The sequence below is a fragment of the Entelurus aequoreus genome, linkage group LG20 (assembly GCF_033978785.1).
Source record: "Entelurus aequoreus isolate RoL-2023_Sb linkage group LG20, RoL_Eaeq_v1.1, whole genome shotgun sequence".
Taxonomy (NCBI): Eukaryota; Metazoa; Chordata; class Actinopteri; order Syngnathiformes; family Syngnathidae; genus Entelurus; species Entelurus aequoreus.
This window is the reverse complement of record NC_084750.1, coordinates 27766775-27782475: the sequence shown is the minus strand read 5'-3', so window position 1 is coordinate 27782475 and position 15701 is coordinate 27766775. Positions and strand designations below refer to the sequence as shown.

The 15701-nt window shown below is 40.0% G+C and overlaps 2 protein-coding genes across 3 annotated transcripts in view; one reads left to right on the top strand and one right to left on the bottom strand.

Annotated features, from left to right (window-relative positions):
• The window catches only part of LOC133635651 (protein RD3-like), a 7480-nt gene extending 5230 nt beyond the window's left edge, over positions 1 to 2250 (top strand). The window contains 1 exon segment of the mRNA XM_062028886.1: positions 1709 to 2250. Coding sequence (XP_061884870.1) covers positions 1709 to 2051 — 343 coding nt within the window. The 3' untranslated portion in view covers positions 2052 to 2250.
• A 6166-nt stretch (positions 2251 to 8416) lies between these two features.
• On the bottom strand, positions 8417 to 15669 carry LOC133635650 (protein FAM133-like). Of its 2 annotated transcripts, none has more exons than XM_062028884.1 (7): positions 15534 to 15669; positions 15141 to 15201; positions 14899 to 15060; positions 13058 to 13116; positions 12893 to 12985; positions 12697 to 12789; positions 8417 to 8946 (listed from the first exon to the last, which is right to left on the bottom strand). In XM_062028884.1, the coding sequence occupies exons 1-7, from the start codon at positions 15534 to 15536 to the stop codon at positions 8896 to 8898; spliced, it is 522 nt and encodes a 173-aa protein (XP_061884868.1). In that variant the 5' UTR covers positions 15537 to 15669; the 3' UTR covers positions 8417 to 8895. The 2 variants fall into 2 exon arrangements, with proteins under 2 accessions (XP_061884868.1, XP_061884869.1); XM_062028885.1 differs by having other exon boundaries at positions 12893 to 12982.
• Between the last annotated feature and the right edge of the window lie 32 nt (positions 15670 to 15701).

The following is a 15701-nucleotide window of genomic DNA, read 5'->3' as shown; positions in this document are numbered from 1 at the left end:
TTTTTCGGATTATTTTATTTTATTCCTGGTTGTTTCGCTCATGGAGAGACTCCGAGAACATCATATATGGTGACCCAAGACATTTATTTAATTTATTGCGTTAGTCCTAGACATAAGGTTCTAGGACTAACGCAATAAATTCAATTATTTTATAGATATTACATTTTTACTTATAATCAAAATATTGCACACATGGCTGTATGTATGTACGGCTGTTGATCAAGTATGCTTTGCATTCACTTGTGTGTGTGTGTGTATAAGCCACATATATTATGTGACTGGGCCGGCACGCTGTTTGTATGGAGGAAAAGCGGACGTGATGACAGGTTGTAGAGGACGCTAAAGGCCAGGGGTGGGCAATTAATTTTTACCGGGGGCCGCATGAGCAACCCGAGCACTGCTGGAGGGCCACATCGACAATATTTCAATTAAATTTTGCTCAATATTATTTTTTGATGTATACCGTAAGATAAATAATAATAATAATAATAATAATTAATAATAATAGTAATACTTCAACATAGTGTGTGTAACAGCATTCCATGACTAATATAAATAAATTAACATTAATAATAAATGACAGTAAAATAAGCACACGTATGACTGAGGAGTCATAGTGTAACTTTGTGTGGTGTTTGAGTTGTCCGACTTTTTGTGTGGCCATAAACGCACCAGTGGTTTAGTGCTATGCGTGTTGGTGACAGATACTAGTTTTTCGAGATATAATTGTTTTACTCATGTTGTTGGTGTGGTTATGTCCGAATATAAACAGTTTTGCTCAATAAAATGATCGATATAATTCCTGTCCTCGAAGCATCTCGATAGACGTTACAATAATTGAACGGTGTTCAATTGAACGGTGTTGACGAACACCGTTAGGGCCGCTTGTTGTCACTGTCACTCAAAGTTGCATTGCAAAATTACATAGAATAAATATGTTTATTTTGTTTAGAATTCAGATGGGATTTGATTTGGTGTGCAGCATATATTTGCTGTGCGCAGCGGACGCTTGAGCAGTGCGCAATTGCGCAGGCACGCACCTTAGAGGGAACGTTGCTTGGCAGTCCACGTCTTGTTTAAAACACGCCATTCGTCATCAACTTTTCTCTTTTTAGCGTCTCGGGTGTAAACCGTGCATCACTTGTCGCTGCATGTGCACCTTCACTCGCAGGTTACACACGGACACACGCCCATAAATAATACTTTTTAAAATAAAAGCAGCACAGTTGTATTGCGCGCACAACATAGATGTTTTTTCAACTTTATTTTGTAATTTGTGATTGCAGCTGTTCACATTCGCACACAATCACGCACACGCATACGTCCACACGGAAGTAATACAAATAACGATTTTCAAAACAAAAGCAGCACCGTTGTATTGCACACTCGACATAGATACTTTTTTAAATGTATTTTGTAATTTATAATTGGCCTCACGCGGGCCGGACAGGGACGCACAAAGGGCCGGCTGCGGCCAGTGCCTCTAAGGCACGCCCCCAAAAATGTTGCCCCGGGAGATTTTCGGGAGGGGCACTGAAATTCGGGAGTCTCCCGGGAAAATCGAGAGGTTGAAACCGATACCGATAATTTCCGATATTGCAATTTAAAGCATTTATCGGCCGATATTATCGGACGTCTCTAACGGTGACCATCAAAAGACCTGAAAAGTTGCGAGTCGGCATCACTGTTTTTTTTTTTCTATGCCCAGGTTCCGTGATGCCATCCGAGCCGGCGAGCCCGAGGTCCAGGAGGTGTCCGGCGTCTTCCGCTCGGTCCTCCTGGAGGCCGTGGACCAAATGAAGGAGGAGCAGGAAGCCCAGCGGCTCGCCCGCCAATGGAACAACAAACGCGCCACGAGCATGTCCCTGGTCAACTTCCGGTCTCGCATCAGGATCAACCCGTTCGGCAGCACGGCGGGCCTGACGGCGGCCGACGGGGCCGGCTTGAGCGACCTGAAGACGGTGTCGGAGGACGTGGAAAGGTGCACGGAGAAAGGGGAGAGGGTGTGGAGCATGCCGGACTTCCGGTACAAAGGCAGTAAACTGGTGTGATGTGTCTTCTCCTGCAGCCATGTCCGATACTTAGAGACACGTTTATGCAAAGCGGGGATGCTTCACTCCGGTCGAAATGCCCACGTAACTAAAAATACACGGTTGTAGACGAGCACAATGTATCTACTGGATGTTCTCATGCATTGCAATGAGGGGTGCAAAACTTTTCTACGGCAATAAAATTAGTTTAAAATGTAAATTTGCAGCGTCATTCTGGTAAAAAAAATAAGTACATTTTATGCAAATGTGTTTGTGCAGACACCAGTGGTGGGAGCAGCGGCTTTACTTTACTTTCAGCTCCTCCCGGATGACTGCTCCTCCACATGGAGAGGAGCCAGATGAGGTGGTCAGGATGACACCCGAACGCCTCCCTAGGGAGGTGTTTCGGGCACGTCCGACCGGTAGGAGGCCACGGGGAAGACCCAGGACACGTTGGGAAGACTATCTCTCCCGGCTGGCCTGGGAACGCTTCGGGATCCCCCGGGAGGAGCTGGACGAAGTGGCTGGGGAGAGGGAAGTCTGGGCTTCCCTGCTTAGGCTGCTGCCCCCGCGACCCGACCTCGGATAAGCGGAAGAAGATGGGTGGATGGATGGACCAGTGGTGGGCCTTCTCTGCTGGCCTAACATAACTATCAGGTTCAAACACTGATGACATCTATTAAACAAGACAAGAGGCAAAGAATTAAACAGAGACAGAATTCAATTTGGCTCAATTTGAGGAGAGTCGCCTGGACACTGTACCCTTGGACAGTGTCTCAGCACGCTCTGCCAAAAGATTGCACGCCTCCTTCTTATATTTGGACCTTCCCTGACCACATGGCCACAGCTGTTTCTAAGGGACGAGGGTCGTAAACAGTTCACAGAAAAGGTCGGTTCCAAAAGAGGTTCGTAAAACAGTTCAAAAAGAGGTCGTCTGGAACTTGGGCAGATCCTGCCTTCTCTCCGCTTTGTAGTCCTTGGGTTAAAGGCCTACTGAAATGATTTTTTTTTTATTTAAACGGGAATAGCAGATCCATTCTATGTGTCATACTTGATCATTTCGCGATATTGCCATATTTTTGCTGAAAGGATTTAGTAGAGAAAATCGACGATAAAGTTCCCAACTTTTGCTCGCTGATAAAAAAAAAGCCTTGCCTGTACCGGAAGTAGCGTGACGTCACAGGAGCTAGTATTCCTCACAATTCCCCATTGTTTACAATGGAGCGAGAGAGATTCGGACCGAGAAAGTGATGATTACCCCATTAATTTGAGCGAGGATGAAAGATTCGTAGATGAGGAACGTGAGAGTGAAGGACTTGAGAGGCAGTGATGGACGTATCTTTTTTCGCTCTGACCGTAACTTAGGTACAAGCTGGCTCATTGGATTCCACACTCTCCTTTTTCTATTGTGGATCACGGATTTGTATTTTAAACCACCTGGGATACTATATCCTCTTGAAAATGAGAGTCGAGAACGCGAAATGGACATTTAGTGCCTTTTATCTCCACGACAATACATCGGCGAAATGCTTTAGCTACGAGCTAACGTGATAGCATCTTGCTTTAACTGCATATAGAAACAAAAAAATAAACCCCTGACTGGAAGGATGGATAGAAAATCAACAATACTATTAAACCGTGGACATGTAAATACACGGTTAATGCTTTCCAGGCTGGCGAAGGTTAACAATGCTGTGCTAACGACACCATTGAAGCTAACTTAGCAACTTAGCAACGGGACCTCACAGAGCTATGCTAAAAACATTAGCTCTCCACCTACGCCAGCCAGCCCTCATCTACTCATCAACACCCGTGCTCACCTGCGTTCCAGCGATCGGCAGAAGGACGAAGGACTTCACCCGATGCGTTTGGCGGCCCGGAGACGTAGGAAGTCAAGGTGAGGTCGCCGGCTAGCGTGGCTAGCGTGGCTAGCGCGGCTAGCGCGGCTAGCAACAAAGTCCTCCTGGGTATGTTGCTGTAGTCCGCTGCTAATACACCGATCCCACCTACAACTGTCTTCTTTGCAGCCTTCATTGTTCATTAAACAAATTGCAAAAGATGTCCAGAATACTGTGGAATTATGAAATGAAAACAGAGCTTTTTGTATAGGATTCTACGGGTACCATAACTTCCGTTACTCTGACTTCGTCACGCACATACGTCATCATACCGCGACGTTTCAGCCGGATATTTCCCGGGAAGTTTTAAATGTCACTTCATAAGTTAACGCGGCCTTATTGGCATGTGTTGCAATGTTAAGATTTCATCATCTATCAGACTATGTGGTCGGTAGTAGTGGCTTTCAGTAGGCCTTTAAAACAATATCTTTCTGTTGATTACAATACATGAAAGAAAACAGAACACCTTCATGTTGCTTCCCCCCCTACACAGTGGAGTTTTACAAGCCTTCTTCTTGGTAGGTTCAAAGACATGTTTTTGGTCTTCTCGCTGGGAACTCATTTCAACACAAAGTTTTTGTGATAACTTAGATAAAATTATTCTAACAATAACCAGAAATCCTGATCATAATTAAAGATAAATGTATTTTATGTATTTACTTTCCCTAAATATTTAAAAGTATTCATATTCTCTTCATGTCATATTATGCTCCTTCCAGTGCTGCTGTTTTTAGGTTAGAGTTTTTATCCAATCAGAATTCAGCCAGCTTATGTTGCCATGCTGTACCAAATCTGCCCGAGGCCTTCAGAATCAACAATGTCTGTGCGCTGTAAGTGAACGGGGACATACAGTTGATAGACAGTTGCGATAGCCAATCAGATCACAAGTTGTTGACAGTAGCCTGATGTTAACGAGGCTGTGATTGGATACTTGCTTGTCATTCCAAAGTGAGTATCCATTCACAGGTTTCAATTTAGCAGGAAGCAGGAAGTGTTGCGCCGTAGCCAGACCGGACTAGCAGAGAAGGAGAACAAAACGTAGTTTAGGTGGCAGATATATATTTGCAAGGCCATTTTCAAGAAGGATATTTAAAGAGAGACTACATCTTGTGAGGTCATGTCGGCCAACCCTGGAAGCTAGCTCAGCAGTTCTGGCGATGAAATGGGGAAATCCTCGCCACTTCCACTGGAATAAGCCGACTACGAGGGCTACCACCGGCTTATACGGCGTCGAATAAGTGCAACAAATTGTGAGTTCAAATATTGAATTTTTTCACATTTGATATGTTTTTTGCTATTTGAATTTTGACAGTACCACATAAGATATGTTTTAATTGCTGATACGGGTTCATTGATTTTTAAATGCGCCAGAAAATAACACGTTTTGTACACTGTTGATGTGGGTCAATGACCAGTAGTGCGTAGATGTGTTTCTGTATATTATTTTTCCAGCAATGGTCATGTGGTGACATCAATGATGGTGTTTTGAAAGGTCATCTTTGAAGTCGAACATCAATCAATCAATCAATGTTTATTTATATAGCCCTAAATCACATCACTGAAGGCTTTTATATCCACACATTACTTTATGATTTAAATCCTTGTTTTTTTTAGTTATTAAAAAAAATGACAATAGGGATGGGAATCTTACAACATCTAACTATTTGACTTGGTTTTGATTGTTGGGGTGACAACTCGATTCAGAATCAATACGATTCTTGAGTCAAACCGATTCTTGCAACAAAAAAAAAATAATTTGGTCCAAAAAATTTTTTTGAAAAAAAAACTTTTAAAAACATGTTAGCTTACAAACGCTATTGTAGGCTGCTGACATATGACTTGTATTCAAACATTGATACATTTTTTTTTTAAAAAGCTGTAAAAAAACCCAAATACTTGATTTTTGAAAATTAAGAATCAATTGAGAATCGGAATAAATTCAGATGTGAATTGTTTTTTTTAAGCACCCCCAAATTAAATACCTGATACAACACTATTTTTAAATAAATACAACATTTAAAAAAATAACTTTTAAAAAGCCCAGTAACAAAATTATATAATAGTTAGTATAGTTAATATATTAACAATCCCAAATGTTCAGTGCATACGTTAGATCCCGTCCTATTTGCTATTAAATTGTAAAAAATATAATTAGTGTACTGTAAATATATATCTTTTAATTGTAAAGAAAATAAGGGGAAGAGTGCTGCAGCTATGAATCCAGCAGAGAGCGCCGTCTTACGTGTGCATTCACTAAACAATTTCCAGCAGAAAGACACTTTACCAAGACACGATGTTGTGTATTGTTTTGTAAGTAATTGTTCATTAAAGGCCTACTGAAAGCCACTACTAGCGACCACGCAGTCTGATAGTTTATATATCAATGATGAAATCTTAACATTGCAACACATGCCAATACGGCCGGGTTAACTTATAAAGTGCAATTTTAAATTTCCCGCGAAACTTCCGGTTGAAAACGTCTATGTATGATGACGTATGCGCGTGACGTCAATCGTTGAAACGGAAGTATTCGGACACATTGAATCCAATACAAAAAGCTCGGTTTTCATCGCAAAATTCCACAGTATTCTGGACATCTGTGTTGGTGAATCTTTTGCAATTTGTTTAATGAACAATGAAGACTGCAAAGAAGAAAGTTGTAGGTGGGATCAGTGTATTAGCGGCTGGCTGCAGCAACACAACCAGGAGGACTTTGAGGTGGATAGCAGACGCGCTATCCGATGCTAGCCGCCGACCGCATTGATGTTTGGGTGAAGTCCTTCGTCGCTCCGTCGATCGCTGGAATACAGCGATAATTCAATGTGATTATCTTGTGTGATGACTGTATTATGATGATAGTATATATGATAGTATATATCTGTATCATGAATCAATTTAAGTGGACCCCGACTTAAACAAGTTGAAAAACTTATTCGGGTGTTACCATTTAGTGGTCAATTGGACGGAATATGTACTTCACTGTGCAACCTACTAATAAAAGTCTCAATCAATCAATCAATCAGGTGAGCACGGGTGTTGATGAGCAGATGAGGGCTGGCTGGCGTAGGTGGATAGCTAATTTTTTTTAGCATAGCTCTGTGAGGTCCCGTTGCTAAGTTAGCTTCAATGGCGTCGTTAGCAACAGCATTGTTAAGCTTCGCCAGGCTGGAAAGCATTAACCGTGTAGTTACATGTCCATGGTTTAATAGTATTGTTGATTTTCTGTCTATCCTCCCAGTCAGGGGTTTATTTCTTTTGTTTCTATCTGCAGTTAAGCCCGATGCTATCAGGTTAGCTCCGTAGCTAAAGTGCTTCGCCGATGTATTGTCGTGGAGATAAGTCACTGTGAATGTCCATTTGGCGTTCTCGACACTCATTTTCAAGAGGATATAGTATCCGAGGTGGTTTAAAATACAAATCCGTGATCCACAATAGAAAAAGGAGAGTGTGGAATCCAATGAGCCAGCTTGTACCTAAGTTAGGGTCAGAGCGAAAAAAGATGCGTCCTTCACTGCACTCTAGTCCGTCACTCTCACGTTCCTCATCCACGAATCTTTCATCCTGGCTCAAATTAATGGGGTAATCGTCGCTTTCTCGGTCCGAATCGCTCTCGCTGCTGGTGTAAACAATGGGGAAATGTGAGGAGCCTTTTAACCTGTGATGTCACGCTACTTCCGGTACAGGCAAGGCTTTTTTTTTTATCAGCGACCAAAAGTTGCGAACTTTATCGTCGATGTTCTCTACTAAATCCTTTCAGCAAAAATATGGCAATATCACGAAATGATCAAGTATGACACATAGAATGGATCTGCTATCCCCGTTTAAATAAAAACAATTCATTTCAGTAGGCCTTTAATGTGTAAAACTTCATGTAAAACTGTGAGAGGCATAATGCGGGTTTTCTCCGTTTGCTGGGGGAGGCTCTCATTAGGAAAAATTACAAAAAGCTAATTAGGGATATTTTTTCCCCCCATTAAACTATTTTAGAAATGTATTTTCCATATGACTCCAATCCTCTTTAACAATCTCCAAATCTAATATATGCAAAAGGTGAAAGCCCAACTCGTGGCTCTACCTAGTGGTGAAATAGGTGAGTTACACTTTGTAAAAGAAAAAACCCTTTCCAAATAATCGATTATAAATACGTCGAACATGACATTTTTGATAGGCCCTATAATTAAAAAGAAAAAGGTACATTGATCCACTTGTATCCTAATGGCGGTTTTGTGTTAATTCTGTTTTACATTTTGAATCAAATGTTTTCGCGTTCTCTCAACATGAAATTCCTCTTCTAGCAGTATTTTCGGTCTTTTCTGCTTCACTTGGAAATGAGTCATTCTCTGCACACACATCACTCCCACATTCAAGGTCAGCGCACTACAAGCTTTTGTGTGCATTCTTCACAACAAAACAAGCAGATTAGCTGCTGCTGCAAAGAAGTGAAATAAAATAAATGTGAATAAAATATTGCTAGATAAAGACATGGAGCATTTGATTGGTTTATTGTTTTCGGACACCTCAATGAATGCATCCAACTGCTTTGACGTGGGAAAGTCCTTTTTCAAATGAATCAAAGTGATAATAGTTATACTGTATAGTATAATATATAGTACAGAGGGAATGCAATAAAGTCACATTAACGCTATCATAAAGGTACTGACTCAGTAGTGGCATAACAGTAAAGTAGCTACACTAACTGGTCACTTCATTAGGTACATTTGAGCATTACTAACTCTGCTATGGCATCATTATTGGATCGTGCAGGTGTACCTATTGTTGTGGCCAGTGAGTGCATACGGTCATAACCAATAACATCTAATAGAAACAGGTTGCTCTGAATTCAGTCTTGGAATCAGCTCATAATGGCGCACATCGTCCCCTCTTGACAAAAACGTTGACGTTCTCCCGGCCAGTCTTGTTTCCTGAGGTCGGCTGCGGTGTCCACTGCTGCAGGGTCCACGGTGGAATCACAAGGTAGAGTTCAAGAATTCCAGAAGTTCGGCTCGATTTTTGTCCCGCTGGCAAAACCAAACAAGCACATCAGCCAAAGCATACAGCAACACCTTCATTAGCTTCTCAAATTATTTTTTGTCATGCCACCCCAAAGGAAGAAGAAAATATTTTGCGCCCACCTATCGCCTGCTGCTATATCATTGTCTCCTTATAAACATTAAATAAAACAAAAAAAGAGACATTGATCAACTTGCAACAAGAATAACTTCCTTAACATTGTTTATTGTCTCTAACAGAAAATATTTAAAATGCATCAATTTGCCAGAAAATTAAAAATATATATACCGGTATATACACACCGGTACACATTTTGGACTAACTTGAACCATTTGATACTAAAAATAAACTTTCATATACTCAAATAATCAATTCAAATTGATCAGCAATATTGACTCGGGATATAAAACACTTTAACCTACAAAACAAAAGTCAACTCAGCAATTTGTGATGCTTTTTAAAAGTATATCTTTTTTTTTTCTCTTTCAGTACAGGCCTCTAATGCCCAAATAAGGACATCCAGCTCACCATCTTGCTTGTAACATGCGGAATTAAAAAAAGACGCATTTCATCAAAGGGTCTCCTTTAGGTACTTTTTGAGATTCGCTGGTAAAATGCAAATAAGAATTGACAAAAAATATACATAACGTATATTGCGGACTATAGAGCACATCGGGATATAAGCCGCACCCACTAAATTCTAGAAGGAAAATATATTTTATATATAAACCGCACCGGACTATAAGCTGCAGGTATATACCGTATTTTTCGGAGTATAAGTCGCGCCGCAGTGTAAGTCGCATCAGCTGAAAATGCATAATAAAGAAGGAAAAAAACATATATAAGTCGCACTAGAGTATAAGTCGCATTTTTGGGGGAAATTTTTCGCCAGTCCCTTACAAGTTTCTCGCCTACTCCAAACTTTCTTTCTGCTGCATATTTCACTACTTCCAGCTTGTAACCTGCAGTATATGGTTTCCTTTTCGGTGCCATTTTTGTTCAGCCCTTCTCAGTTTTTATAAGTTACCGCCAATGTTGAAATGATCAAGGTCCGGAAGTAGTAGCAGGTAGCATCTTTTTTTTCCACATTCTGCCATGACCCGCCCCCGGCAAATTTTTATTGGTTGACGTGTGTGTGTGTGTGACGATTGCTGATATACGTCTAGTCTCTTACGTGAATGAGATAAATAATATTATTTCATAGTTTACGATAATGTGTTAATAATTTCACACATAAATCGCTCCAAAGTATAACTCGCCAAACTATGAAAAAAACTGCTATTTATAATCCAAAAAATACGGTACGTTGTGAAATGAGTTATTTACACAAACATATTCTGTAAATGTTTATTTAAACACCTTAATAGTTTGCAAACGATGCCTGTAAAACGGCTGATCAAACAAATCAGAAGTCATCGCCATGGACCCGCTAGCTGCGTTAGCTAGCTCTCCAATCAGCTAAACCGATTCCATAACTCCACGGTGACGTTTTGGGGAATTTACTGAGGAATTTGTGAAACTAAAACAGTTAAAAAAAAGAATGCCTTTATAGGTTAATAAAACTAACACAGACTCTCGTAAACATGTTAGCTAATGCTGGCCTCATTACATTACCATAGCACTGCATGAGAACACTCTTACAGACATCACACATGGGACACTTTAGTAAGTAAAACTTACAGAACGTTGCTTGGATCCATACGAGTAGAATGCTTTTAAAAGTATATCTAAAATGAGGGAGTCAAGATGAGCCCGTTTTGTAGTGCACAGCTTTTTGAAGCAGAGTTTAAGGCATGATACTGCATGACACTGATAAAGCATGTTCCCCAGGTGGCTCGACCCACTATTTGAGAAGGACTGATTAAAAGCAACCTTAAGGCGGATGCCAAGAGGGCGCTAACTTTTCAATGTGTTTTAAGCATTATACGCCACCCTCGTCCGGCTTTAAGCATGTAATGACGCAAACTACGCTCGTACGTAACACACACGCAATAGATTTGAGTGTGGTCAGCTAATGATACCGAGTTTAGCTACTAATTGGGATGTAACTCACTGACCGACTAGCGCTACCAAGCTTAAATGCTAACATGAATACGAGACACATTACATCTTTCCACATTAAGAAATGACATATCACAAGCTAACTTGTATAAACACATAACTAAAATATTCAATTGAACCTACAGGCTGTGCTCTTTTAGTGATTGATCTATACTATAGTAATATGACACAAAGTTTTTTTTTTTACAATTTTAGTAACAAAGACTATGCTGTCTACAACAGAAAGTGAACTCGCGCGATGTCACATAAACCGGAAGCCGAGTGAACACTCAATTTGCCTTTATTAATTTAAAAAATAACATTATAACACTTTAAGAATGTAAACACTCAAATAAAAATATGGCTGTTAAGAATCCAGAACAATATTTATTGTTTCTTTTGCCAAGGAAGTATATTGTGTGTCAATTTATTATTATTTTAGTAAAACTTGGTTAAAATATTTAAGTGTATACATGTACATATGTGTGTATATACACACACATATATATATATATGTGTTATGAGCACATTTAACAATACCACAATAATAATGATAACGGTGATAATTGTGGTCACAATAAACGTGATATGAAATCTTCATATGTCATGTTAGAGGGGGACTGCACTTTTTATTTTTTATTTTCAGCCTATAATTCACAATCCTTATGTAAGACAATAACATATACTTTTTATTTTTTTACGCATTCTAACTCGTAAATAAATGCAATCAAAAGTCTGCTTACAATGGAGCCTATTGGATTCACTCTATTCTGCCTATAAAGCCCTTAAAAACATTCAAACACCTCCATTAAGGTTTTATATACATGCTGTAAGTATATATATAATGTACTAACAGGCATATTCATAATACATTTAATGTTTACATAGTTTGCTCATTTTAAGCAAAGGGCGATGCATTAATTAAAAAAATTCATCACAATTCGCTTTTTCCTTTCACAACTCACTGCAGACTTCATGAGAGCCAACAAACATAATATCACTTACTTTACAAGGTCTACTGTACTGGGGGACCGACTGATATATTCCCATTTAGATGAAGAATGACTCACAATCCTCGTGAAGAAAAAAAGTGGGTGGAACCAAGCGTCTTTTCGTGTCTTTCTGACCATTCTCGGGTCTAAATTGGATGCCAAAGTTGACCAATTTGTTGGATTATGTCCTCATCATTCTACTATCCAGGTGAGAGGCATTATTTATGATCTAGAATAAACTTTCACGAGCACCGAGGCGAGGAAGCAGCTCACCAGCCGATGATGTCAACATAGCCACACAGGCGGCACTATAAATAGTTTGTCTGCGTTAGTGCTTGTAATAACAATATCACTTGGTTCATATTCAAGTCATAAAATGTAAATGGAGTATTGTTGGCAGTTTTGAATGGTTATTTAGCTGACTTTATGGCTAGAATACAGGACCTCCTATTGACTCCATTGTAAGCTGACATTTTATACGTTTCTTTACGAGTCAAAATGCATAAAAAACCCCAAACATGTGTCTTCTTGTCTTACATAACATTTGTGAACGATAGGCAAAATTACAAAAAAAGTGCAGTTCCCCTTTAAACCATCGCTGGTAACATGAGCGAACTGGATCTTGTTATATTTTTTGGTTTGAAAAATATAACTTTGAGAACGCTACAATTATTGCTATTTAAGTAGCAATTATTGCTACTTAAGTAGCTCCAAAAATAGAAATACCTGTTTATCCTTCTTTGACTTCTTAACTTTCATCTTTATCTTCTTTCCTGATATCATGCTGTACTTGCCGCCTTTCTTCTTTTCCTTCAAATACTGAGAAAGCAAACAAAAGGAGCTCGGTCATCATATTTGGATAATCAAAAAAGAGAAGGTATGACCATTTTCAAGTAGAACCCATTAAATACATGTACACAACCTTAGAGATCTGAACAGGCCCGGAATTGTCTTCCGCGCCTTTGGATTTCTTGTCCTTTTTACGTTTATGTCGCTTCTCTTTCTTGCCTTTCTGCTGCAAAAACAAACACAATTTTGCAACTGACACCAGTAATTGATAAACTTGCACCATAATATGGTATCATACCTTTTTGTGTTTGTCCTTTTTCCTTTTCTTAGTCTGCTTTCTGGACTTACTGAGAGTGTCTTAAGAGAACACAGTGAATCACAGTTAAACTGCTGATGAAAACAAAAAAGAACACCATTGAATGTTTTCTTACTTATACATTCAATGTACAAATATAAAAACGCATATGGACCTCCGCAAATACATTTGGCACCACCTGTTAGGTGGCAGTATGCATCAAAATATCCGCTTTTTAACACCGTCATAGACTTGGTACACACCTGGGACCTCACGTAACAAGCTTTGTCACACAAAAACTTGGCGTACACCCGTTTTCACGGCAAAGATGAGATGTATCAAAACTGACACCAACTTCATGGCTTACGTACGTACGTACGTACACTTCTACAGGCTGTGGATACTTTGGCAACACACAGAGTCAATCTTTCAGGCTTTGCCAACATTTAATTTTAACAATGTAAAAAAGGTCGAGGAAAGCACAAAAAATTTACTTTTTTTGCCACCGCATTTAATGCTTCACGTTCAGATGAATATTTGTGAAGAGTCTGACATTTATTTTCTATTCAGGCAATCATTTTGCCACCTATTGCTGTCAAAACGGGTTCCTGTGATTCCTTGGCCATTTCAGGCAGACAACAGCAACAGGTGGTTGCCACAAACTGGCACCTCCGAGACCGGGGAGGATGTCACGTATACTGCGGCTTCCGCAAGAAGCGCTCCTGTGTTAGGATAATAAATTGAGTCATCAAACAAGAGTAAAAGTATTTCCTTATTGTATACTCAGTAAGATGTTGGCATGTTAACATTTAAAGTATTGCGCTGTGCTTCGGGGGGTTTGCGAGGGGACGGCGTGTTGGGGAAGCGATGAGGAGGAAGGTACTGGCATATAAGCCAGTCACAGCGACTTTTTTTTTTTATAAACTTGTGTTTTTGCGATGTACATCAATCTTCTTCCTCACTTTTCCGATGCCCGATCATTTATTATTATTTAAGTCTGTGATTCTCCGCAACACACGGCAATTTTAGCCCGCTGGCCATCGCTCCAAACACCAGAAAGAAGCAGCTCCTACTGGCTTGTGATTGGCCACAACATGCAATGCTTAAGCACATGTTTACTTTCAATATGATTTTCGTATTTAAGAAGGGAGGCGTGATCTGGGAGTGCCAAGCCATGCCGACACCCGGAACCGATTTCAAGTTGATTGCGATGTAAAAAAGAAATGTGCTTGACTTGGTGCGTGTGCACACTTTGATAGATCTGAATTTTTACTGCCGTACCTAGTTTTATGGATTTGAACGTACGTCTATTCCTAGTAGGAAAGCCACACAACTCCAGTTACACGAGGACCCTGGTCTGCCAGAGAATAAGATGATGTAGCAAGAAGGGTCATTGTTGGCGCAAGTGAGAAAGAGTGAGCGGCTGCTGTTGATATAACAAAGTTGCTTTTGGTCTGGTTTGTACTGCAGAAAATGACCTGTTTTGCTAGATATAATTTTTTTTACTAATGTTTTGGTGATGTGTTTATGGCCGACAATAAAGAGTTTTGCTCAGTAAAGTGATCGATGGAATTCATGTCCTCAAAGCGTCTCGACAGACGTTACAATATTTGAACAATGATGACGAAAACTGTTTTCTCTGTCGTGTCGAAAATTGTTATGCGCTTATTTTTTTATTTGATTTTGTGCGTGGCATAGATTTGCCGTGTGCAGAGGACGCTTGAGCAGTGCGCAATTACACAGGCGCGCACCTTACAGGGAACATTGCCTCCGACATTAAAAAAAAAATTATATGCACATGCGTCATGGTCAGTTATGCTAATTAGATGAGGACAGTAACGTACCACTACTTCTGGAGCTACTTCGGCTGTGACTGGAAGAATGTGATGAGCCTGTCGATGATGAAGAAGAAGACGAGGTCGACGACGCAGAGGATGACGACGAACTGGAAGAAGACGACGAGGACGATCTACTACGGCTTCGTTTCCGCTTCCTCTTTTCTCTTCCTGCAAGAAAAGAAGATTTCTGACGCTAAAAATGCACTGCAAGATCTGTACACATCTTATTAGAAATATGGCAGCCTTGCCTCTGCTTTTGTCATCTGTCCTTGAACTGGAACTGGACACTCTGCATTCTGCTTTCGTTGACTTTAAGGAAAACAAATTCATAATTATTAGGATGATATTGATGTTAATGCTATGTATACCAAAATAGTGTAAGATACCAGAGCGACAGTTGGGAATTCAACAATAAATCAAAAAGGGGAAATGTTGTGACTATCCATAACATTTTAACGAGGTTTTGTTAGATTTCAGGTTTATACTAAGACACAAGAAGTTGCACCCAAACCACTAAAACGTTGCCATTAGAAGCGATATCTCCGTCGTATATGTGTTTAAGCGTTCGAATGTTGCTATGATAACGCTAAATACACATGTATTGCAATGCTCATAAACAGCGAAAAAATGTCAATACGCACCATGATAGAAGTACAATAGAGTATAGTTAATATCACAAACACCTAGACAACACTAGAAAAAGAATAGATATACATTTATTCACACTGATCCTCCGTTAGGCTAGCACTAGCTAATGGAAGCCATTTTGTATCCCACAATGCACCACGGCTCGCTTACTTCACAACACG

Bases quoted from the DNA above. Each gene is read 5' to 3' on its own strand.
- LOC133635650 (XM_062028884.1), bottom strand. The intron at 15,061-15,140 runs GCAAGGCTGCCA...CTTTTCTTGCAG, and splicing joins GACAGATGACAAAAGCAGAG to GAAGAGAAAAGAGGAAGCGG. The intron at 8,947-12,696 runs GTATTTCTATTT...TGGTTTTGCCAG, and splicing joins AGTCAAAGAAGGATAAACAG to CGGGACAAAAATCGAGCCGA.